At 41.6% G+C, this 24,836-nt stretch overlaps 2 protein-coding genes across 4 annotated transcripts; both read right to left on the bottom strand.

The window, feature by feature from the left end:
• Positions 1-320: 320 nt before the first annotated feature.
• slc35e4 (solute carrier family 35 member E4) lies at positions 321-7,618 on the bottom strand. 2 transcript variants are annotated; one of them, XM_004538173.4, is made up of 3 exons: positions 7,501-7,618; positions 5,996-6,612; positions 321-3,211 (listed from the first exon to the last, which is right to left on the bottom strand). In XM_004538173.4, the coding sequence occupies exons 2-3, from the start codon at positions 6,591-6,593 to the stop codon at positions 2,673-2,675; spliced, it is 1,137 nt and encodes a 378-aa protein (XP_004538230.2). In that variant the 5' UTR covers positions 6,594-6,612; positions 7,501-7,618; the 3' UTR covers positions 321-2,672. The 2 variants fall into 2 exon arrangements, with proteins under 2 accessions (XP_004538230.2, XP_004538231.2); XM_004538174.6 differs by lacking the exon at positions 7,501-7,618 and adding an exon at positions 6,718-7,025.
• A 1,617-nt stretch (positions 7,619-9,235) lies between these two features.
• osbp2a (oxysterol binding protein 2a) lies at positions 9,236-23,177 on the bottom strand. 2 transcript variants are annotated; one of them, XM_014409098.3, is made up of 14 exons: positions 22,718-23,177; positions 21,584-21,789; positions 17,395-17,645; positions 17,090-17,258; positions 16,239-16,359; positions 16,082-16,148; positions 15,862-15,999; positions 15,517-15,762; positions 15,263-15,383; positions 15,029-15,132; positions 14,371-14,466; positions 12,614-12,798; positions 12,286-12,503; positions 9,236-11,950 (listed from the first exon to the last, which is right to left on the bottom strand). In XM_014409098.3, the coding sequence occupies exons 1-14, from the start codon at positions 22,876-22,878 to the stop codon at positions 11,811-11,813; spliced, it is 2,223 nt and encodes a 740-aa protein (XP_014264584.2). In that variant the 5' UTR covers positions 22,879-23,177; the 3' UTR covers positions 9,236-11,810. The 2 variants fall into 2 exon arrangements, with proteins under 2 accessions (XP_014264584.2, XP_076742566.1); XM_076886451.1 differs by having other exon boundaries at positions 16,239-16,407.
• Positions 23,178-24,836: the final 1,659 nt, after the last annotated feature.

A 24,836-nucleotide genomic window follows, 5' to 3' on the forward strand; every position in this document is an offset into this window, starting at 1 on the left:
GAGGAATGTTTACAGCACCTTGTGAATCTATATCATGAAGAATTAATGCAGTTCTGAAAGGAAAAGGGAGTCTAACACAGTACTAGCAAGGTGTGGCTAATAAAGTATCCAATAAATGTATTTACAATAGTTAAAAATGCTAATGTCTTCTAAGATGTGTGTTAAGAATTCAGTTTAAACTCAGTGACCCAACCTAAGCATATAATTACATCAATTACAAAGGATGTGGTTGGTCTCTCTAACCCCATAACAGGAAGGTGGTGTTGAATTCATTTCAGATATGAATGCAGTTTCAAGAACAAGGCAATTCAGAAATGAGGTGTTTGGTTTTGTTATTTTATTATACCAGTCCATTTTTTTCTTTTCATACATTTGCAGGTCACGTGTACATGGATGAGCCGTATCGTTGCCCGTAAACAAGAAAAACACCTACAGCATTCATCAAAACTGCATTCTCATCTACAGTATGTCCAATTAAGGCATGAGGCAGACATTTCATTCCTGAACCAGTATAGTTTCAACCAGTCATATGACTATAAAATACATAACAAAATAAAATAACTATTTACATCCAACTAACTTTGCAAACAATCAAACACAGTATGCACACAGGAACTGTAGGCTTTTTTTTAAGCGGCGTCTTCGTACCGTGTCAATGCAACAATTGCTTTGTTTTTTTTATCTTCTCCAGACTCATAATCTTCTCAAACATGACAAGAACAAGTAGCCAAACCTGCCAAACAGAGCTGAGACTGTGAAATTAGGTCATAAACCTGCAAACCAACTACAGCTTACCGATTATTAAATTGTCAAAATGTATATATGAACTATTTTATCTGTGAGCGATCTCCCTCGCTGTGGTTTCTTTATGACTATTGAAAAGCTGCTTGATCTCAGTCCTATGAACGCAAGGGGGCATGAGTCCTGTTTAAGAGTTGAGGTATTCAGTACAGTAGCCTAAAACCAGTGAAATGATCTGTTGAACATCACTTTTAAATGTGAGTGGTGTTATTAAGAAATATAAAACCAGTAAAACCATACACACTGCAAAAGAAATTAAATGCAACCATTTTCAACTAATCATGGAATTATAAAAGCATCTTACACGTTTTGAGTAATTTTCATGAATGACATCCTTGAAATGTTATTCAGCTGAATCAACATGCGGCGTTGTTTGCTGTTATTCTTACGGTGAAACATGCTGAAAAAACTGGTGTGTCATACTGAGCCTTTTTCCACGCAGGGCTTTGTTGTTTTCATCTTTTGAGAGCTCACACTGTACGTGAGCATTGGTCGTATCTGGTCACTGACAGAACAGGTTTCACAAGACAAAAAAAAAAAAAAAAAAAAAGCAGAAAAAAAAAGCTTTAAAGTAAACATTTGGCATACCGTGCATGTAGGAAGGTGTGCAACAAGCATCCGAGGACATTTTGGATGCTTTCTGGAGCAAAAGCATGCAAGCGTCTGCTTTAACACACTCAGACTTTACATGTACACAGCTGCAAGACACTTGAGGACCAAATTCCACAGCATTAAACCCCCTCTGATTATTGCTAAGGCCCTAAAAAATAAATATTTTCTTTCATATAAATATCAGAGGGGGGCTAAAATATGTCATAATAAGATGCTTTTTAAATACTGAGAGTGAAAACGGAACACTTTTTAAAAGAAGTCAGTTTCTCTAAGACGTGCTGGCTTAACAAAGGTTAGGATTTAAGAAGCGACCTTAAAGTACATCTCAAGTCTTTTTTTTTTTTTTTCCTCCTCAGGTCTTCCAGAGGGAAAAGCCAGCTAAGGTTGAGTGACACTCCTTAGAGACCTTGTGAACCTAATTATCAGTGCGCCGTTGTAAAAGTTGGAAATAATTGGACTAGCTCTACAGAGACCGTCTTTCCAGGTTGGAGCGAGAACAAAATTTAGGCCTGAAGTGGAAAGCCACACTGACATTCCTATAGTAGGACGAAACACAGCCTCTTATTAAAAATGTGCTTCAGGAGAGGAAATGTTATGTGGCATTGCACAGAAGTGTCAGCTCTATCCATACTCGTAACTTACCAACACTCACAACAGCAGTGCCTTTGCCTTTATTTAACAAGCTACCCACATTACATGTCTACATAAAAAAGCTGCCAAAAACACCCAGTCCCTTACCACAATAGGGCCGGGAGAGTGTCAGGTAACAGTACCATAAATATAGCTTTTTATTACAAATTGTGCCCGCTCAGATCTGAGGCCCCCCCCCCCAATCTATGAGGCTTTACTGTAGCGGGTAATATCCACAACAGACACCCAAAACGTTGATTAAAGCCCTCTGGATACGAGAACATTTTCACAGTGGAGTAGTAAGAGTGACAGTGTGAATACCTGATGAGGTATCAATGAGTTCAGTGTGCTCATGCATGCATATACCGCTATAGGCTATATGTGACACGGATAAGGGCAAAAAAGTTACCTTCATTGTAAACCAAAGAAATATAAATAAATAATAATAATAGTACTACTAATGCAAAAAGGCAACTTTTCCTCTCTGCAGACTCCAGTTCTGTGTGAATTGGAGATAAATAAAGTGGCACAGTGAGGAAGTCAAAAAAAAAATTAAAAAACATCTGTCACTGTTGGCGACACTATAGCTGTATAAAGTCACACACTAGGGTACGACTCCTCTTTTCTTTTCAGTCCATTTTGTCTTCCTGTTTTCTGTCTGCGCCCTGATGATGGGGATGATATGTTTTATCAGACGCACTAGCTTTAACCGAGTCTTCTCCACGTGCACTGTGAAAATCCACTCGTACGGAGCCTTTTGCTTTGGCCCTGCGTGCATCCAGGTAGCTAACGATAAATTCTGAGTTCTGATAGATGAGCATGCCAGACAACGTGAGCACTGCGCCGGCACAGCTCAGGGCCGACAGTTCGCTGCCGAAGAGCAGTTGAGACAACAGCAGGTTTCCCACCACGCTAAGGTTGCCGAGGATGTGCAGAGTGACCGCCGAGGTGAGCGTGATGACGCAGCAGCTGGCCAAGTTGTACATGACCGAGCCCAGGCAGCTGAGCAAGATGAAGACCCACAGGTGGCGGTCGTAATGAAGCGGCGACTCAAGCATAGCCCAGTTTTCCAAGGCGAGAGCAGCTATGGCCAAGATGCAAAAACTGGGAATGGACATCAGGTACAGCAGGAACACGGAGTTGATCTTTTCCTCCTGAAGTAAAATACCTATAAAAACAGACAAATGTACACAGCAGTTACAAACAGAACACACTACTTATTCCCATACAGAAAACAGAAAACTAAGCACTGCCCAGCTGTGTCAAAGTAAAGATACTGAGGCACAGCTAGCGGTGTTACAAGCTAAAAAACATGACAGCAGTTCTTTCAATTTAATAGTCCCACACATGCTGTAAGTGCTGGAGATGCTGCACAATAACACCAACGTGGAGCTGCAGGTGCATCAACGGTCTGATGAGACTGGGGACGACAAACCCCCACCCCAGCACATAAAGAGTTTCGTATACAGAAAAGACATGTATACAAATGAAAGTACGCAGAGGCTTTGCAATAGAAAGAGGAAACACTTCAAGCTTATCTAGTCACATCAATGTCCTGATCTGTACTCATTTAGGGAGAATTAGTTTATCTGGTTTACTTTATATTTACATCTGTAATCTCTCTGTGACAGCTACATCTGTTGTAACAGCAATGACACGCACATGCACACGCACACACACTTCAAATGGCTATTACCCTTCAGTCTGTCAAAATGTAATAATGTGTGTTTTAGGCAAGCTGGAAAAGGAAGTCAACACTGAAGTGAAGTTCCTTTAACGACCACTTAAAGCAGTACATTCCAATAGACTCTCATGCCAAAAGTTGCTGAAAATTACAACACTAAACCACATGTTTACAGCCTGATATAACCAGATACATTTCATAGTTTTTATTTTCATAACATCGCAGACAGGTGATGATTATCTGCTGTGCCTCACTGAGCCGGAGCTTTTACACCATGCTTGTGCTGTTCCTACTTTTTGGAACATGTTTAAAAGTCTACTAATGTTTTGGTTTGCTATGAGGTGCAGAGCATCCCAGAAGCTTGTGCATCAGCTGTGGTAATTAATTAGTGCTTTATTAGTCTAATTAGCAAATATCTCTATCAGTGTGTTGCAGCAGAATGCTGTATGGACATAGCATGCTAACAGAGCCTGCTAGCACTAACTGACAGGTTAATGCTCCACTCTCTCGTCCATATTTGGTCAGGTCTGGCTCACGTGACAGGGGCCAAATGCTAACCTAGAGCCTTTAAAATGAGTCCAGTGTGGTAGTTATGTCCAGCCTTTATATACAGTCTATGTAGTTACCATGATGTGTGAGAGCAGCTGCAACAGGCAAAAAAAAAAAAAAAAAAAAAAAAAAAAAAAAAAAAAATCTGTATTACTGTAACATTCCCCATTACAAAAGATACTTTTGCTACCAATCGATTCAGACATATTTCCTAGCAAAAACACAGGGAGTACTTTCATAACAGCAGGTCCGTGTGATTTTATGTGCGTGTGTGTCCATCAAAAGGAGAGCGAAAAGCACATCAGAGGTCATTATGCAAATCTCCTTTTTGGGAAATTTGTGTAATATGCCATGATGTCATGGAAAATCAAACACATTACTGTTAAACAACAAAACTCTAAATGCTGAATGTTTTTAAAAAAAAAATGCCCTAACAAAGTGTGTCAGAGTACAAAAATAAACTGCTGCAACAACACGCGTAATAGGCTTAAAATAGCTTCTTGAAACATGAGACAACATCTGAGGGCATAAAATTTTAGCCATGATTAAAAATAAAATGTTCAGGACATCGTTTACATATTACATCCCAAAAGCAAAAGCAGGGCCTACATTTTCCTTCCAACATTTAAACAAAGCAACAAGCAAAAAACATCTGCAATTTGTTAAGAAGGGATTTAAAGTGATGACCCTTGAGGTTATGAGCGTGCCTGTACCTCTGCTCCACCAGGAACAGTGTGCAGCATTACATTCCTCTGAGCAACCTGCATGTCTGCTTCTGCAACAGACTAAAGACAGGGCCTCTCTTTATACGTGTGTTTAGAGACTCTTTTTGTCCCTCTCTGACAACCACATTCTTATGAAGACTGATGACGTTGCGGAAGCTAAGCTACCGATCTGTGGCGCAATCGGTTTGCAGCTTTAAAGCAATTTATGTAATGAAAGCTCCAGTGAGAGCTCAGAACATTAGGTGAATGAGTACACCGGACAAATGCAGCGAGGGCAAAAGTTAGTCCACATGACATCAATCTAAGAAAGGAATCTCTCGCATGTTTTTTTTCAACTGAAAGCCATTCATTTTTACCTCATTTAGATAATCCAATCACGAACTTTAAAGGTCTCTTAAGAATCATTTAAGATTTAACAAAGTCAAGCAACAATCTGGCCTTTATTATTATTTTGGGGGCATTTTAGGTCTTTATAGCTAGATAGGAAAGTTAGAGAGTGAGGGACACACAGGACTGCAGAGAAGAACCTGACTGATTTGCAATTCAAAAACTTCTCAGTTTGTGGTGGATTTTCTGAAATGTTGAGTGTACAAAAAGCTTATTCAGTAAATCAAAACCTGAGCAGCAAATGTAAAGAAGATAAAATCATCTTCATAATGAAATTAAAGTTTATATTAGAAACCAAAATAAACATACAACAGATCAGCCAGCCACTGGGGCATACCACAAAAACATATGTGTTTATTTATCACGTTCCCCTAGCAACTGAAAAACCAGCCAATGTGCCATTCCGCCTTAATGCTAGGGTGCGTTTATGAACGGAGAAGTGAATCACCAAATTTCTAAGAAGTTCCAGGACCGCAGACGGCTGCAGTGTCTAAAATGCTCCCTGATGTCAATTGGGTTATTGTTTTCTTTAGCAACGGGACAAAACAACATGTCAGCTTCCCAGCATGGCAAAACGGGACAGTGATGCAGAGAAAGTGGTACTCACTCTGCTGGATGGACTTGACTCCTCTCAGCATGGTTGCTGCGAACACAAAGAAGCAGCCAGTCTGATCGAACTGGACCTCTCCCATAATGCTGAAAGAGGCTCCCAGGCAGATGGGCATCATGGCTGTGTATTTGATGATGTGATGCTGCTTGCCTAGGATCAGTGTGGAGATGGCCAGGGTAAAAAGCGGGGTGGTAGTGTATATCATTTGTGCAAATGACAGCTGGACATAGTTCAGACCCATGTTTCCAAAGGCGATGCTGGCACAAAACGTCAGGCTCAACAGGAACACCTTACATTTTGCGCTGGGGGTCAGGTCCTGCTCTCCGACCCCTCTGTGGCGGATCACCTGCAGCTTGATCAGGCCGTAATCCACCACTATGGCTGTCAGCATGTGCAGAGCTGACAGCAGCAGAGGGTACCTGAAGTTGTAAACGGCAAATATCCATTTGTTGAGACTGGAGATGGTGGTGCCGGTCACCAGCCAAACAATGACAGCTGACAGCAGATGGAGCATCTCTGCGGGTGGCCGCCTCCTCCTCCTCCCTGTCTCTTGCAGGGTCGCCTCGCATTTTGAGAAGCCATCGGCGCTGATCATGTTCTTATCATTGTCCTCTCTGCAAGGAAAACACATGTTCAGCTCGCACCTCTCATCTCAATCACAAATGGATGATAAAACCGGCTGAAAGCTGCGAAAATAACCGAGAGGCAGCTCTTTTTACCCACTCTGCGGTGTCAATGTTTCCCAGTAAAAAACAGAAGTGCGTTTTTCAGCACCGCCTATAGACACGTGTTTCTGTTTTACATGACGGCCTGATTGTGTAACACACCCCTGCGTTGGCAATATGACATTATCCAACAGTAAGACAGCCGGAGGAGAGGAGCTCGGGGCGGGCTGGAAAACCGTCCGCGCCTTCCAACACACGACGGGGAATGACTGGATTGGTTATTATTATCCCGACGTGTAGCAAAAGGACCGCAAGTGACGAGCCAGTGAGCTGTAAACACGATGAGGCATGCCGTGTGCCTGTCATTTAAAGCCAATAAGAATTATGTTTTTCCCGTTTATGCAGGCTACAAATAGCATCTTTTCCCCAGCTCTGGAGAAGCAGAGCGAGAACCTGACATCAGAAGCGACATATAACGCTAAGTGCAGCGCACTCTGACAACATTTCATTCATGGCCCTGAGCGCTTTAAATTTAACAGTTTTAGCCAAAACAGAGGGGTCGACAGCCTCACACAGTTTAACAGTAATGTGTCTGAAGTTATCTGACCTCTACTGTGGACTGGCACTTGACACCAGACGGCTAAATGCCATTATGCTCATGCTAACGCTAGCTAGTGACTCTAAACCGCAGTGTTAGCTAACAGCAGGTTGTTAGCTACAAGAATATTAAGGAAAAAAGGAAACACCCGTTTATCCTACAGGCTTTGCGACGAGTTAGAAACCAATTAGATACACCTCAGAGATACTTGATTAGAATAGGAGCTTCGCCGCTTTTACCTTGTTCTGACAGCATCCCCAAATCTCCGTCACTCGGTCACCAAACTGTCAGCCGAGCCGGGCGGGTGGTGTCATTGGACGGTTCACTTAAAGGGCAATGCTACTGTTTTTAACTGTGTTTGTGTAGTATGTCATAGACCGGGAGTGTCACGCTCATTTTTAGTTCACGAGCTCCGTCTAGCCCAGCCAGCTTAATCCTAAATGGGTCAGATTGGTTAAGAACTGAGTAATTGAATAAAAATAGTACAGCCTAGGATTAAAAAAAAACCTGTGCACGACAGTAGTGCAATAATAAGTAATATGTACTTTAACTATACCAATCTTAAAAACCGGCTGAAGGTGTATAACAAAAATAATTGTGTAATCTTATGCCTGACAGGAGTGCTCACCAGTCACAGAAAGAAGAGTTGTTGTACAGTTTTATAGAGAACAGTAGGAATGATTCTCACACCTCTCTCACTCTCTGATACCTTGATAGATGGGTATCAGTTCTTTTTGAGTTATTACTCTCGCTATATATGCATATATATAAAGTACAAAGGATAAAATTGAATAGAGTTCCTGTTTGAAAAGCAAATGTGTTTGGCACAGCAGTGCATTCAGACAATGATTGTGCTTGCTGAAGGTGCCGGACAGGATAAGTTAATTAATAAATAACTACAAATTCTGACCTTACGCCTCAAAAATCTGATGCCACCATCTCAATGTTGCAGCAGAAATCAATACCTAACGAAATTTTTTCAGAGCTCTACTGTAAAGTTTGGTGATCCTGTATAAACTGTAGCTTTATTTTCCTGGCTAACAGGAGTGCCACCTTGTGTGCTCTTTTTGCTTCTGTAGCCCATCTGCTCTAACATGTTGTACATTCAGAAATGCCCTTGGGTGCAGCAAGTGGTCATTTGACTTACTGCAGCCTTCCTTTCCCTTTGAAACAGCCTAGCCATTCCCCTCTGACCTCTGGAATTTAAAAAGGCATTTTCACCCAGAGAACTGCTGCTAACTTTATATTTATCAGACCATTTTCTGTAAACCCCAGAGATGGCTGTGTGGGAAAGTCCCAGTAGATCAGCAGTTTCTCAAACACTCAGATCAGCTCAGACCAACAACCAGCCACATTCAGAGTCACTTAAAATGTCTTTCTTCCCCATTCTGATTCTTCACCGTGTCATCTTGACCATACATGCATTGAACTGCTGCCAGGGGCTTTAAACTTTAATGCACATGCAATTGCATGATAGTAAATACAGTGAGCATGGAAAAATGTTGAACACTGTTGCATCTGTCAATCACAGGCTGCCCATCATCTGGTTTGTAAAGGATTGCTGATGAAATGAGAAAAATAACTGAAATCAAAATACAAATTTATGTTATCTGCCAAATTTGTAAGAGAGCATCTTTCACTGGGGCTTATGGGTTCAGTTTTATTCTAAAAATCTTGGATCTTGGGTAAGTCTTCAGGATGTACTTGGAAGCATGTTTTTACACCTGTGCATTACTTCAGGTGCTGCTGAATGAGTTAAGGGTTAGTTTGCATGTGCACTTGTAAAATATGCAAATGTCTTTTCCATGACTCATCGTCACCATAGCATTGGTACAACAAAACAATCACACTTGCATGTTTAATATTTTTTTTCTAAAGAAGGTGGAGTTTAGAAATAATGCTTTCAGTTTGTAGGGTAAACCTCGTAAATCCATGTAGTTCATGTACGAGTGACGGCTGAGCACATGAGGAAATTCAGTTATTTACTTTTTATTTATTCTTTTTGAGTAAACAACATTAGTTAAACAACTAATACATTTTTTACATGTTTTTGTAGATCAGGACAGTTGCTTTGGACTCAAGAAAAGCTCCAGACAGAAATACCCACTTTAAAGCATTGTGACAAACTCTGTTTTCCTCTTTATTACCTGTGCTTTGTTTGACAGAAGATTATAAAAACCACTGGTGTGACAGTAAACGGTTGCACACTGGCAGCTTTAAGTCTTTATTTGAGCTCAAAAATGTAAAATTTCTGAGGCAGTCGGGCACAAAAGGTGTTTCAGTAACAATCCACAAACAGCTAGCTAGGTGAAGAGGCCTAGTGCACAAGCAGTCTAAAACCATGCATAGCTATACTTTGCTGTGGACTTTAAATTATAGAGCATGTCCTGTCAGGTAAACATGACATTGTGCTTTATTTGATCAACATTTCATTGCATCATTTATGTACGCTTATAAACATAAGATTCATTATTTAATTTACCCAACATCTCCTTAGCTGGTATACAATCATGACTTGTTATGTATACATAATAGAGATTAATATATGACAACATGGATGTTAAAGCACTGTATATCTTCTTCAAATGATACTACGATTTTATTTCTAGTATATTCTAGCTATTTACAGGCCAAAACCAAACAGGCAGCCATATTTGTGCATCATGCCCCGCTGTAATAATACACAGTAAACTATAAATAAACAGGTTATAGAGTGTATTTACTACCAATTTACACAAGTGCTTGCCTCCGCACAAAAACGTGAGCAAGTGTAATGTTTTTGAGTGATATGATGAAATAATGTTAATACAACTTAATATTTGGGCTGAATAAAACAATTCCCTGATTGGGGAGTGTTTTGTTTTTTTTTAAATCACAAGTGACTGTGCAGGATTTCTTATTGCTAACATAATGCAAATGAACAATTTTTAACATACAAATAACTAATAGAGTCATTTGCAACCATTTTAAGCAAGGGAACAGGTTCATTGGTACTTGCCACAATGGTAAACCCTGATAATGGGTAAATTTAATTTTAAAAACAATTACTCAGTTGAATTTACCTGGAGGTATACCTGCAGAACCGTTTTAATCTGTACAAAATCTTTTTTGTTTCAATGAGGGGGTTACTGGGGAGTTGCTATTCTGTTACATAATTAAGGCTAAAATTGCCACCAGCAGCAATAATATCTCCTGCTGAGGAAAATCCCAAGATTAGCATATTTATACTTACGGTTTTGTTTAAAGATATTTGAAGGGGTACTCTAGGTGCCCTGGGCTGGTTGCCGGTCTGTTGCAGGGCTAACACATGGAAACAGATAACCAACACTCACATTCACCTGCAGCTATTTAACCTTTAATCATCATTTAAAAAGTTAAACTGATGCAGCAACATCCTAAATTTTAGTTCTTGGTAATGGCGGAGCTCCAAAAATCCTGGATCCTACACTGCAACTCGATTTTCCCCTACCTGGTAAACGTTTGCTGCTGGATCCAGACCTTAAAATCAGTCCATTGCAGTTGACTCATTAGGCATTTTGATGTGAAACAGCAGTTTCTCTGGAAGAAAAAGTTAAACCTGTCCAGATGACTGCTGTGGAAGAATGAGTGCGAGTGGGACTAACACTCCTTTCAAGCTGTTTACAAGTGTTAGCAATTGATGAGGGAAGCCCCTGGTGGCAATGAAAATAATATCATGCAATCTAATGAGCTGGCAGTTTTGTCTGATATGAGGCAAAAACCTTTCAGCATCTTCAGCTTAAGCAGACTTTTTTGAATATAGAGTTTTATATAGAGTCCAAGCTGAGATTACACAAATATGTTGTTTTAGTCATTTTCTCACACTCAGGCTCCTCCAGGGTCAGTGAAGACATTATTCAAGTGCTTTCAGTGGGTGTGTGCTGCTCTCTGCTACTGACTTAAATGTAACAGTGACGGAGGTGGACATACTGTAATTTCAAGATTATGGGAGACAAAGCAATTATCTGTAAAAAGATTTGGTGGAATGACTGTTCTTTAGAGGCCAGTCAGACAATAACTGTTAATCCTTTCAAACTGCAGTTTGTGCAGTTTTGAGAAACAGATTAATAAAGAACACCAAGAAATCATAGGGATTGGTCTTGAAGTCTTCTAGCACAGAAGAAGGCTTTGTCCTGCTAAATTTCTTTTGAAACCCAGCATCACTGGGAGATCTCAGCAAGTTGTGCCAGTTTTGAAGAAAATAAGACATCGGTCTTCAGCCTAGAATTATCCCCACACACCTGATCACGTGTACACTAAACTCCCTTTAGTGTACATATTATTCGCAGCTCTTAACTCTCTTATACTGAGGCCATGCATTTTTTTGAAATGCAGATATAACAGAGCAAGAGCAAGTAAATTAGGAACCAGATGTTTTTGTGCTTGAAAATCCCTGGAGAGATTAGCTGTCTCACTCACTCACACATGTACATCCAAACTCATACACACAACTCTCCATCCTTCAGAGTATCCTTAAACCACGAGGAAATGCTCAGCCTGGCTGATGCTGTGGAGCAAGAGGCATGTTGTCCTAAAAGATCTGAGGACACTGGCTCCAGTCTTGTCTTTCTTTGGCCTCCCAGTAGCCGCCTTTGTAGATAAAAATGTTATCGCCTGTCTCGTCTGTCCTCTTCTCAAACCACAGTGGCTGGTAACCCTCAATATCTTGCCCTAAAGACAGAACATATGTGCTCATTTTCAGGATATTGCAAAGTTCTTTCTTCATAGACTCTAAATATTGTAAAATTTGCCAATTACTGCAAGTTTTTGTCAGGTTTTGTCAGCTGTTGACCAAAGCTAAAGATCAATAGTCACTCATTTTATAACAACAGAGCTTTCATCTGTGCTCTTTGTTTCTAAATAAGGAAAAATCTGTTATTGCTATGAGCTCACTGCAAAATAAAGCTCTGAACAGCTGCTCGATATGTGCTGAAGGTTGGCACAAATGATGCAAAAGCCAGAAAAGTCTTTGTCATCACTGTTCTTGTTCATTTCCTTGCACTCACCCTCCTCCAGGGCCTGGTTAGCTTGCGCCCTTCTTTTCCTCTCCAGTCTCTGTCGTTCCTCTAGACGTTGCTTCTGACTGTTGGCTTCATCCCACAGACCAGCCTCCATCAGCCGCTGGTCTGGCCGCAAGCGACTGTCAGTGGGTGCGACGCCCTCTTCTGGCTCATTTAAGGTCAGTGCCAGAGAGGAGAAAAAGTGCATGTTCTCTGCATTTTCTCTGGAGGACGGATTAGAGAACTCAGTGTGACAAAAGATGCAGACCGAGAAGGAGAAATAGCACACCGACACACTCAATCATTAAGATAGAGCACAAAATGTATTACATACGGAAGGGGATATTTCTTCCACAGCAGTTTGGGCGGAAGAGTCTGATAAACCGTCTTTTGTTTCCCTTCGGAGCCTCCGCATCCTTGGCTGCTATCCACTATCTTGGCACTTTCGATTTTGTCATCCCAGGTTCCGGACAGGATGTAATGAGCTGTGCCCTCTCGGTCCTCTACCACTCCTGTCACCTAAAAATAACAAAGAACATAGCACACAAGAAGAGATCAGCCCTCATCGGGGTCTTTAGGTTTTTATTTACTTTCTTTTTTTAAAATCCATTTTAGTTTCAGTTTTTGCTGTTTGAAAATGTCCGACTATGAAACTGCATGTGCACTAGCTAATGACATGCGACTGGGAAGCCATATGAGAATGAGAGCGTGGTTGCATACCACAGAAACAGCATTACTGGGATTTATAAAATATACCTAATTAATATCATTGCCTGTGATAAGAATTTATTTTACCCATGCCCTTACATCCTGCCAGTACCTTAGATGAGCTCCGAAATCATGTGAAAAACAGGTGGACAGCCAGCTTTTCAGATGGGGTCTGCCCGAGTCTGACCCAGCTGATCCTCTTTTATTTCTTCTTCTTTTAATGATCCTGTTTTCCTATTCGTGTTAGTTACTTGTTCTATGTTCTATTATGCCGTGTGAGAGAATACTGATAAGCAGGTTATATAACCTTATTCACTTAAGTGTTTTAATTAAATATGTTTAATCATCTGTTTTGTGTATGACTGTGTTTTTCATATTTGTGATGGTTCGGGGTGTCTGGGGATATCAACGCCCTACCGAAGGGTAGACAGCCTAGAGTGACAGTTGAAGATATTTTCTTTCGGGAGTGATTCAGGAATTTTTTTTAGGAATAGAAAGAAGTTGTCATAACAAGGATGAAGCTGGTTTCTCTCTTTGTGCAAGCAGTCGTTTCCCTCTGATGCATCAGCTCTGGTTAAACCTGACAGCTCAGTCTACTGAGATGTAATTTCCACAACATAAAGTGAAGACACAAATCAGCACTGGAAATTAGTAGAGCTGTTGCTGCTGAACACTGCTGCTTTTCTCCATTAAGGGGGATTTTCGCTGCGTGTTACTGGTTTTAAGGCTGGCAGAAATAGAAAAATAACTCATGGAAAAAGAACCGTGAAAGGCAATTTGGCATTCCAAAGGGAGATATGCTGCTAGATGGAGTTTTCAGCCATGTGTTTTGGCTCTATGTAACCTCTTGGGTTAGAAGAAAAGGCCTACAGGCCGACTGTAAGACTATATTTTACTTTAATCTCTTCCCAGCTCTCTGGCTGTTGGCTCTTGCTGAGAATATTAATAGAAATATTGCAATCTTTTACTTTTGATATTTCTTTCATCTTTTTTTTAGCTGTTGTTTGGTTCAACGTACTTAAAATGTGCTTTAAATGTATTTAATTTATCACACATTTTTTGCCACCCCTCCTGAATTTTGCTGCCTTTATGATCTTTAGTGCTTCAACACATCATAGCCCTCAAAGAGAGGTTCTTGTTCTGTTAGTTTGACACTTTGTGCCCTCCTTTTTCTTATTTCTCCAGCTGTAAGGTTGGTAATCCTTGTTTTAAGTAGGTTATCCATTTTTTTCAATATTCAATATTAGTCAATATTAGGAGAAAGTTGTATCTGTTAAAACAGCATTACAGATTCTCTCTAAAGGGCTTGTGTAGCAGTAGACATTCGGCAAATGTAAGACTGAGTTAATGTTGTAGTTGTCTATTAGTTCATCAGAAACTTACTTTGCGTGGGACTTCCCTGGAAAAGTAGCTGTAGGGGGAGAATTTAAGACGACAGGTGTCCTTGGTTGTGGTGTTTACAATGTCAATGTCCCCAGACTGCCAACAAGAAAAAAAACAGATGTGACTTAAAAGTGTACAGTGACTAAAATTACTTTCCTTTATGCTTGGAAAAAAAAGAAAGAAGAAATTTTGCTTTTGTTTGCTGGATGCTTTCCTTATTTCTTAAGGAAATTACTTTCAAATCAGTTGCTGTGGATCCTGTTTAGGCTTACCACTTGTTCAGTTTCCCCAGATTTTTTTAAGGATATGCCAGATTTCAGCTAATATTGTCACTGTTGGTCCAAAATTATTATTTTCTGCCTGTCGAACTGTGTTATCTATATATTTTTTAATATATTTGACTAAAGAGATTTAGCAAAAAGAAATGGAGTACATAGAGATGCAATTTAAATCCCTTCATTCAGGTTGTTTTTTTATCCTGGAGTAATTCATAGGCCCATTTTAACGGAATAAACAAACAAGCATAAAAAATATTCCTCTGAACATGATAAGCTACAAAGACTAGTCCACAAATGAATGACAAAGAATCTAATACATAAAGAAAAAATGTAAAGGACCTTCAGAAAGCTTTGCGAACTGCTGTCCAAGAGGAACACACCTGATCAATCCAGAGCTTCCCTACAATAATATTGTGCACTGTGGAAGTCACTTTGCTCCACACATAGTGGTTTCCACTCGAGTGGAACTGCAGGTGAATGTTTCCTATGGTAAAAAAAAATGCATACAAAACATCACACAGACATTTCAGTGTATTTATAAATCAGATCTCAGATGTAGTAGCATTTGTGCTCATATAAAGTGACTGTCATCGTGAACACTGACTGCTTCTTACCTAACGGCACCACTGAAATATATTTCCCACGAAATTTGCTGTCTATAGTGATATGCTGCCACAGGGTCCATCCTCGCTGTGACGTCACATGGTGGGCAGCAGCTGGTGGGTGATGACTAACCTGAAAGTGAATTGTATCAGCTGGTGTCAGTAGAGCCAATATAAGCACAATATGTTGGGTGTTTGCTCTCCTCTCCATTGTTTATAAAATGTGATCAAAGACGCATAAACGCAGTAATTAAGTGATTCCTTGCCTGCTCACAGATGGAGCGATAACCATACTCATCCAGCCGATCCAGCTCATAAGTCTCCCCCTGCAGAGGGTTGAAAGGCTTGGCTGTGCGATGGACTGTGGTGGAGTAGGAAGAGACAGAAAAGGCAGCCACCAGGCACATCTGCTCCAGGGACGAGTCGCAGCGAGCGGCCCGGTCCAGAAGCTCACTGTACTCCAGATCCTCAGTCAGACGCTGGAGCATCGACAGCGGCTCGTTGAAGTTTACCTGCAATTGCACATTTCATACACATCTAATTAAGTTCCCGCCACATTAAGCTTTGACTAGAGCTCATTAGTGGAGAATGCAGATTTGTCCACTATTTACAGGCATGGGTATCTTCGATAGATCTTTCCCAATGCAATTTTTCATGATGCTCCACAGGTTAAGGGAGTAATTTGGTTTGTCAGGAATACGGCTGCGCCTTGTTCTTCGTAGCTGCATGTGGTTTGCGCCTGAGGTGTCCTGTAGAGAAAAGGACAAGCTAAGATGAATAGGGCTACTCAGTAAAGTGTTTTTCATTAATATCCGTATTCTTGTGACGTACATTCTCATTGTGAGTCCAGTCATTGGGCACGCCTCCACTCATCATACTCTGATTACTTCCTGAGCGCCTAAGTGAAAAAAACAAATATTAAAAACATTCACAAAAATAGCTCAGCGGGTTAGACATACAGTAACTGTGTAGAGATGATGCCTCTCACTTGTGCTCTATGTTACCAGTAGCAGTCACAGTTATGAACGCAGGTGAGTCCTCCATGGCATCGAAGAACTCTGCCTCGTCATTCTCGTCGCTCGCATCTCCCTCCTGGGATCGCTCCACGCCTACGGCAGCAAGCACAGGACAGGTCAGCTGAGAGTCCTGCACATCCTCTACATCCACACAGGAAGTAGCAAATAATGGAGACTAAAAAGACTTGTATGTTTGCTTCAGGTAATAGAACTTTCATTAATACTTGCCTCAAAGCGGTATGAAGAAGTTGTTTAACTATTAGTAGCTTCGTAATGTTTGCTTTGCAGGTTGCTTTTAATTGACATGAGGCATTTCACATAACTAACATATAAAGGTCTTATTTACCTTTATAAATGTTATTTACAGCAGTTAATGATTGTAGGTGTTCTGTGTTCACACTCTGTGCACTGCAAAAAGGCCTTCCATGCTCAGAGACACATACGCACAAGCCCAGGGACGATTAACAAACACTGAAGCTACACTTCAACATCAACATTGGCCGCTTTGTTACTTTTGTGCGCAAAGCTCAGGTTGTAACCATTAACCTGTTAGCATTAGTTATACCAAACAGAAAAAATGTGCTCCCAAAGACTAACATTGATCACAAAAACAGTAAAACATAACAAACTACATCAGAAAAAAACAAAAATCACTAAAATAATAGTTTATTTGTTTACTGTAGTTTCTTATGCAGATTGTAGATAAATATGCTTAAAAAAAGGTTAAAGTCTAACTCAAGTAACCTGTCTGTGCACCACCCGTTGAAGAGGCCCATTTGCTCTTCGGTGACACAGGATGTCTGGGAGACAGACAGAGTCTCACCTGTATATGAGGTGGGATTCTCCCTCCAGGCTCTTTCTAAGCTGTTATGCTGTTTGGCTAACTGTTCGATGGTCTCCTCCAGATGGTGACGCTGTTCTCTCTCATGCTGCAGGGCCTTTTGCCACCTCCGACTGTGAGATTCTGCCACGTCCACAAAGTCACGACAAGCCTGAGGTGTGAACACAAAACACATCAAAGAATGCGGGCGGCACCCTCAAGCTCTATTCCCCCTTTGTTAAAAAAAAGCATTTCTGCTAGCCTCCCATTAGAGTGGCTACATACTGGGGGAGAACTGAATGGCTCACATTGATCATAGCATTGGAGGTGATGCGAAAGAGGGTGGCTCGCTCATTAACGGCTTTCACTTTGTCTGTGCTGTCAGTGGATCCACGCAGGTCCTCGAGTTCACTGAGGGAGCGCTGGAGGGCAGCACCATGCTTTCCTATCAGCTCATTACAGGTGCTCAGGTCATCTAGCTTGCTGGCCAGAGTCTTAAGCACCCCTTGGGTTAGAGTACGATCCTCCTGAGGTACTGGGACTTCATCCCCCGAGTCATCTTCAAACACACATGCACAAAAAAAAAAAAAAAATAGAGCCAGGACAGAATTTTATTCATTTACTAAAATAGCATCATTAGAGGTTATTACATGTAAACAGAGTGGGTGTTTGTGATGGTGTAGTAAACAGCGCACTGGGATGTAATGGCAGATTGAGAAATGCATTTAAAATTTAGATCGAGACAAGCTGAGAGAGCATTAATGGGGACTGGCTAGAAGAAGATATTAACACTTCACACCCTGATCCACCACAAATCTTCCTCTCTACAACACTGGAAAGCTGTGAATGAACACTGTTGCCCTGGAAACGTAGGTCTGTGCAATCAGGAGGCAAGGCTATTTTTAGAGGAAGAAGGAGAAAAAAAAAAGATGACGCACTACCCTTTTCTCCTCTGTCTCCCCCTCACTATCTCTCTCTGTACCCGTTTGCTGGAGTGAGCCAAACCATCAGTCTGAAGCTTTAATGGAGGAGTGTAAAGAGACTGGGCTGATTACAAAGCATCATGGAGAGATTTATGACAATGCTTTTACCTGAAAGTATCTCATTTACAGTCCCATTTTCACTTATGGAAAGTTAGGCGTAACAGTTTTTTGTACCTCACTTTGCTTATTTATGTACACACACACACACACACACACACACACACACACACATACATATATATATACAGTATATATATATATATATCATTGTCTCGTCCCAGGATGAGACAAGGAACATCCAAGAATACATTGGGAAGATGGCCCCAACTGACCGAGTGCTCAGTGAATACCTCAGACAGCAGAAACCCAAGAAAGAGGAGGGAGACGAGGAACCATCATGGAAGGACAGGGCCCTGCACGGTATGTACCACCGGCAGATAGAGGAGGTGGCTGATATCCAGAAATCCTACCAGTGGCTGGACAAAGCTGGACTGAAAGACAGCACAGAGGCACTAATCATGGCAGCACAAGAACAAGCTCTGAGTACAAGATCCATAGAGGCTGGGGTCTATCACACCAGGCAAGACCCCAGGTGCAGGCTGTGTAAAGATGCCCCAGAGACAATCCAGCACATAACAGCAGGGTGCAAGATGCTAGCAGGCAAGGCATACATGGAACGCCATAACCAAGTGGCCGGCATAGTGTACAGGAACATCTGTGCCGAGTATAACCTGGAAGTCCCGAGGTCAAAATGGGAGATGCCCCCAAGGGTGGTGGAGAATGACCGAGCTAAGATCCTGTGGGACTTCCAGATACAGACGGACAAAATGGTGGTGGCTAACCAACCGGACATAGTGGTGGTAGACAAACAGAAGAAGACGGCCGTAGTGATCGATGTAGCGGTTCCGAATGACAGCAATATCAGGAAGAAGGAACACGAGAAGCTGGAGAAATACCAAGGGCTCAGAGAAGAGCTCGAGAGGATGTGGAGGGTGAAGGTAACGGTGGTCCCCGTGGTAATCGGAGCACTAGGTGCGGTGACTCCCAAGCTAGGCGAGTGGCTCCAGCAGATCCCGGGAAACAACATCGGAGATCTCTGTCCAGAAGAGCGCAGTCCTGGGAACAGCTAAGATACTGCACAGGACCCTCAAGCTCCCAGGCCTCTGGTAGAGGACCCAAGCTTGAAGGATAAAACCGCCCCATATATATATATATTCATTTTCTTTGCATAAGCACTTTGAAGATTGAATGATGCACCTGCTCACAATTCTGTGCTCTATTAAAACTTCTTATGCAGTATAAAAACAGACCCATATCTATAGCGAGCAATAAATGCCAAAACAAACAACCCAGCTTTAAGTTCATGTAACTGCTTCCATCCTATGCAATGAAACTTTTCTAGGTCCTGCTGTGCTTGAAAGAAAGCCTTGCCTATGTACGGGACATAAACTACTTCAATCTAAAGGGGCAAAGAAATGAAAACAATCAGGGCAAAGTGGATTAAGAACGTCTCTGGAGGAGAAGATTAAAAATGAGAGGGTGAAAAATCCTTCAGGCATCTGTAATGGTTTCATGACCCACATATATATAGAGAGAGAATAATCGCACTCTGCTGGTGGAGCTCAAGGTGTTAAGACGCTATGAATCTGCGATCTGAGGCCATCTGCCATCCGATGTTTTTATATGGAAGTGCTCGGACATAGAATAACAGTATACATGTAGGGCAGAGGGATACTGGTCTAGTCTGTGAACTGACTGGTTATTTTCCACACAGGACTTTGGAGAGTTCAATTGGTGACTCATCGTTGAATCATTTAAAAAAGAAAAAAGAAAACACCCACAGGTGATAGCGGGAGCATCAATATGGACACAGTGTGGGAGGAGAGAGTTAAAAATCAGGGGATGCACTGTAAGCTTCCTCAGCATGGAAAAACCATTTAAAGTCTGACTGTGTGTGCTGAAAGCCGGCTCCAGGACAGGCTGTTTGGATTCATCCTCACGCTTTCATCTTGTCTTCAACACCAGCGGGAAACATTATTTTTTCACAACACACCTATTTATACATATTTCAGAGGAGCCTAAAGATTTTAGTAATAGCTATTATAAGACAGACAGATGCTGTTCGAATCGACTTTTAGCCAATTAATTTGTCCCGCTAATGAGCCCAGATGAAAAAGCTCACTCGATGATAATCTATAATCACATCACACCAAAAAACACAAGGCACTGTCTCTTCTTACACATGCACACAAGCACATCAGCCACAGCTGTGTGAACGACACATAATATATGGAACATAAACCTATGGTGAAAATAATTACCCAAAAACATGGAGCAGCAGCACTTTAAGACCATTTCTGGAAGTCTTAAAATGCATAAAACAGTGTAAATGGGCTAAGCTCTATATTTGAACCAGTATTTCATGTACATCTCACACATCCGAGTTCGAACATTTTACACAACATTTTTGGGTGTTGCAGACATCAAATCGAACTAGGCAACGTACACAGAGACAGTTGACGACGGCTCTGCTGTGCATGTGCAGTAAATTAAAGGGACTGCCCAACTTACTGAACTCCATAAACATAAAGCTATGATTACTAATGCATACATGGATGCAAAAAAAGCATGCAAGCAAATGCACGGCGACTGTCTCACTTCTAATCCTGCCACTGGTAATATAATGAGCAGGCTACTTACAAGGTGACACAGTCACTGAAAAAGGCTGCCCTCGTGTCTTCCTATTGTCCACAGAGTGTATAGTGGAAAAATATTTTCAATGAAAATGCTCACACCCTCCTGCTCTCTCTTTTTTTTTTCTCTTACCCCTCCTGCTTTCAGAAAGGGGAGGAGGAGTCTACAGGAAGGTCATTTCATTCAGCACTCACTGTCGTCATAGTGAAGGAGACGGGGAGGGAGAAAGGAGACAGCGTGGTGGGGAGGGTAGGTGGCGGTAGCTGCATGTGTGATTCTGCATTTGTGTAAGACAGAAAGATGCTCTATTTGTCTGAAGGTAAAAAAAAAGGGAGTATTAGAATGATCATAGCTGAAGGTGAGGTGTAATTTAATATGACAAGATTAAATACAGCTTCCTCTTTTTACCTTTAATCACACCCCTTGCCCCCAACGGACTGTTCTCATAAGGACATACTGAATAACACTGCCACCTTGTGTCCTTCTGTTTACATAACTATAAAGTCAGCACAGAGAATGTGTAGAAATCTAATATGCATTTAGGAAAATGGGTCTTGGTTGTGTCAGCCTGCATTCATGTTACAGCTAAAATTAGTTTGACTGCTTCAGAGCTTCTCGGCTGAACCATGCTGTTCCTTTAAAGTGCAAATTCTGGTGTGGGTGTTTTTGTTTAAATCTCCCCCAAAAAACCCAAACCCCAAAACAACAACAAAAGAAACCCATAAAATAAAGGTACATGACAGAACAGTAACACTAACACTACACTAAAATTTACTGTCCAAAAACACGAATCACAAAGAGTATAAAATGCCTGTCTCACCTGAGTGATGCATGAGGAGAGTGGCGTTGGCTTTGGCCTGTTGCAGTGCTGACACCCATTTCTGGCACTCTCCCTCGGAGGTGGCCTTCAGGTGGTAACTCCGGCCTCCGCTGGTTAACACCAAGTGGCAGGTGTCGCCCACCTCGATGTGCGCCGTCGCCAGGGGAATTGTTCCCCGACAAGTGTGTGCCATCTCTGCCTGAGTCCTGAGGGGAATAACAGCAGCGTGTAACAGCAGAACAAAAAAAAAAAAGGCAAGAATACACCAGCCTCTCTGCTCAGCTCCATGCTGATGTGCCCCATTTACAAAATGGAGCAGCTCCATTTTTGACTTATTTCAGTTTTAAAAGAGTCGCAATAAGTGTCATACCAAACAAGTTTAAGTTTCCCTCAGGAGACAACTCTGGACAATATGTACTGTAGGTTAACAATGACAGCTTTGCCTTGCATGACTTACAAGGCTAAATTTCTGTCCATTCGTCCGCCCGTTCGTCTATCTATCTATCTATCTATCTATCTATCTATCTATCTATCTATCTATCTATCTATCTATCTATCTATCTATCCTCTCTGTCTGTCTGCCTATCTATCTACATAGAGACTACATATAAAATTATATGAATACTATGTTATATATTATTAGTTGTATTATGCTAGGGCCAGTCCCTCTAGAAAGACTAGATTGCTGTTCACTAGATAGATATTTATTACCTTATTATATATAATAATGTAATAATTAATATATCTAGCACTCTATTATAGAATATAATACTATAGAAGACTTTTATGATATGATATTTCAAGAAATATGAATTTCCTGTTGGGATCAATAAAGTTATTCTTAGAGACAGGCAGCATCTATCTATTTATAGATAGATAGACGTAATAAGTGCTATTAGACACCATGTTTAAACTTATATAGTTTTTAACATCGTTCACGGGTCATCTCATTGTAGTTATGACTCATGTGATTTTCATTTATTTATTTATTTAGGCTGCTGTTACTAAACCTCTTCCTCCAGATAAGGTATGCAAAAAAGTTTAATTTCCTTTTAAATAAAACTAATTTCTGACATGCTGCTAACAGCTTCCATTATTATTTCTGATATTATTAACTGAGTAAATCACCGTCACCTGTAGTAGGACAGCAGGCCGTTACTGAGCACGAACCACCGCCTCTGGTAGCCCTTCAGGTAGTTGGTCCATTTAAAGAGCCAGCCTTTGTGGGTATCCACGGACGGGAGGTGCAGCCCGGGCAGAGTCGGGGAGGGTAAACTCTTCACCAGCTCGTTCATTTGCCCCTGTCGGCCGGTGCTCCGGCGGGATGGACGGAGGAGAGTCGGTGCAGTTTCAGTGGACTTGCTGCCAGTCAACAGCTGTACCGATAAGCTAGCTGCGAGTGAGCCAGATTATTGCACTGCAACACTGTACCCTTCGCTTAAGCTACTGCCTGCTTGCAGCTGTGTGGTGATGAGGCAGTGTGCCCCTCCACCCGGAGACACTTTGAAAATGTCGGCTGTTTCAGGAGCCAGGGCGGAACAACAGAGCATACGAAACTACTCAGAGGTTGCACTTTGACTGCGTGCAGGGACAGAGGCAGAGGATGTGAAGGAAGGGGGGGGGAGTGATGACGTCCTTCTCGCAGGGTTGTAGCATAAGGATGCGGGTTTGTGTGTGCGCGCGTGCGCGTGTGGCATATGGCATATTTCTACATCGCTGCAGAAAATCATTGCAAAACCACCGAATCACATTTACAGAAGTCTTAATTTAGAAATTGTTGTCGGGGTTGTGAGCTGAAACACACTCCGGAGGCAGAAGTTTTATAATTCAGAGTTAAAAGATTACTTCCTCTATGGGCCCTCAGGTGCACTGCGAGCGTGACGCCGAAAGAGGACACCGTTGCTTCTTTACGTGCCTGTCAGGGGCGTTTCCAGAGTTTATTACAGTTTTTGCCCGTTGCCTGAACACATTTTGCAAAACTTTGCTCATTGTGCCAAAACCCTAAACACAAGTAAACATGACACAACACTGGGAAATATACCATTCACATCTGCACCAAATTGAAACTCTACTCTCAAAACCTAAACTCTGCTATCAAAACCTAACATTCCTTTGTCAAAATGTAACTCTGTTGACAAAATGACACATACTTGCATCATATGCAAACACTTACAGAGCAGGGGGAACACACTAGTCTACTTTATATAAAGCACTGCAGTCTTTGATTTCCATTGTTCATTCAGAAGGCATATTGGTACATATTCAGCTCGAAGTCCTTTGACCCTGTCACTGTTCCTCTCAAATGGGACTCTGTAGAGCTGCTTCATGGTGATGCTGTGTTTTCCCAAGATGCGTCTGATGGTGGTGATGCTCACATGGTTTATGTTGTTGAACACTTGCCTGTCTGCAAGTATTTGCTTTCGTAGCTGGTGGAGACGGATGGCATTGTCTGCCCTCACTAGGTCCACAACGGCAAGTTCCTGCCGTTGTGTGAACAGGCGTTGGCGTCCTCCCCCAGAAGGTCTTCGAGTCATTCTAGAGAAATACAACCACATATTGTCATCGGTTTGCTTATTTTTCTTACAGTACTTTACTGTATACACTGTATCATCCACTGTACAACACTGTACTTCAATATAAGTAATCATGGTATGTTTCACAGAAACTACCACTTTGGCTGCAAAAGGAGCATTAGCACCCTGCAGTACGCTGTACACTTGATATGGTGATATACTGTAGAACAGTACTATAAAACCATCTGAGTGGAGTAGAAGGCAGTGAGATGAAGACAGACCTGTTTTCTAGTTGGAATTTTCTTATTACAGATGCCACTGTGAAGCGGCTTAGATGTGGGTGGACTCTCTGCCCAGCTTCCCTCATAGTCAGGCCGTGGTTGATGACATGGTCCACCAAAGTTGCTCTTATATCATCAGAAATATGGGTCCGTGCATGGCCTCTTTGACCTCCTCCTCCTCTTCCTCTTGCTCTCCCTCCATCCATGCTTGCAAAGTTCTTGAAATGGCTAAACTGAGGGCTTTTTGTGGTTGGCTAATTGGTGTTCAGTTTTGCAAGTAAGTGCCTTCAGGTGTATATTTGAGTGGTTGCAATTACCCGATGTGTTTTGTATTTTGGATACATGTGTTTTCCAAATGGCACCCTGAAATTTCATTTTTGAACGAAGTGTCTTATGTATGAAATAGAGTGTAGTGTGCAGGACCATGTGTGTTGCATAAAGGAGTAAGTGTGTTGCATA

This window comes from Maylandia zebra, linkage group LG7 (assembly GCF_041146795.1).
Source record: "Maylandia zebra isolate NMK-2024a linkage group LG7, Mzebra_GT3a, whole genome shotgun sequence".
NCBI classification, from domain to species: Eukaryota; Metazoa; Chordata; class Actinopteri; order Cichliformes; family Cichlidae; genus Maylandia; species Maylandia zebra.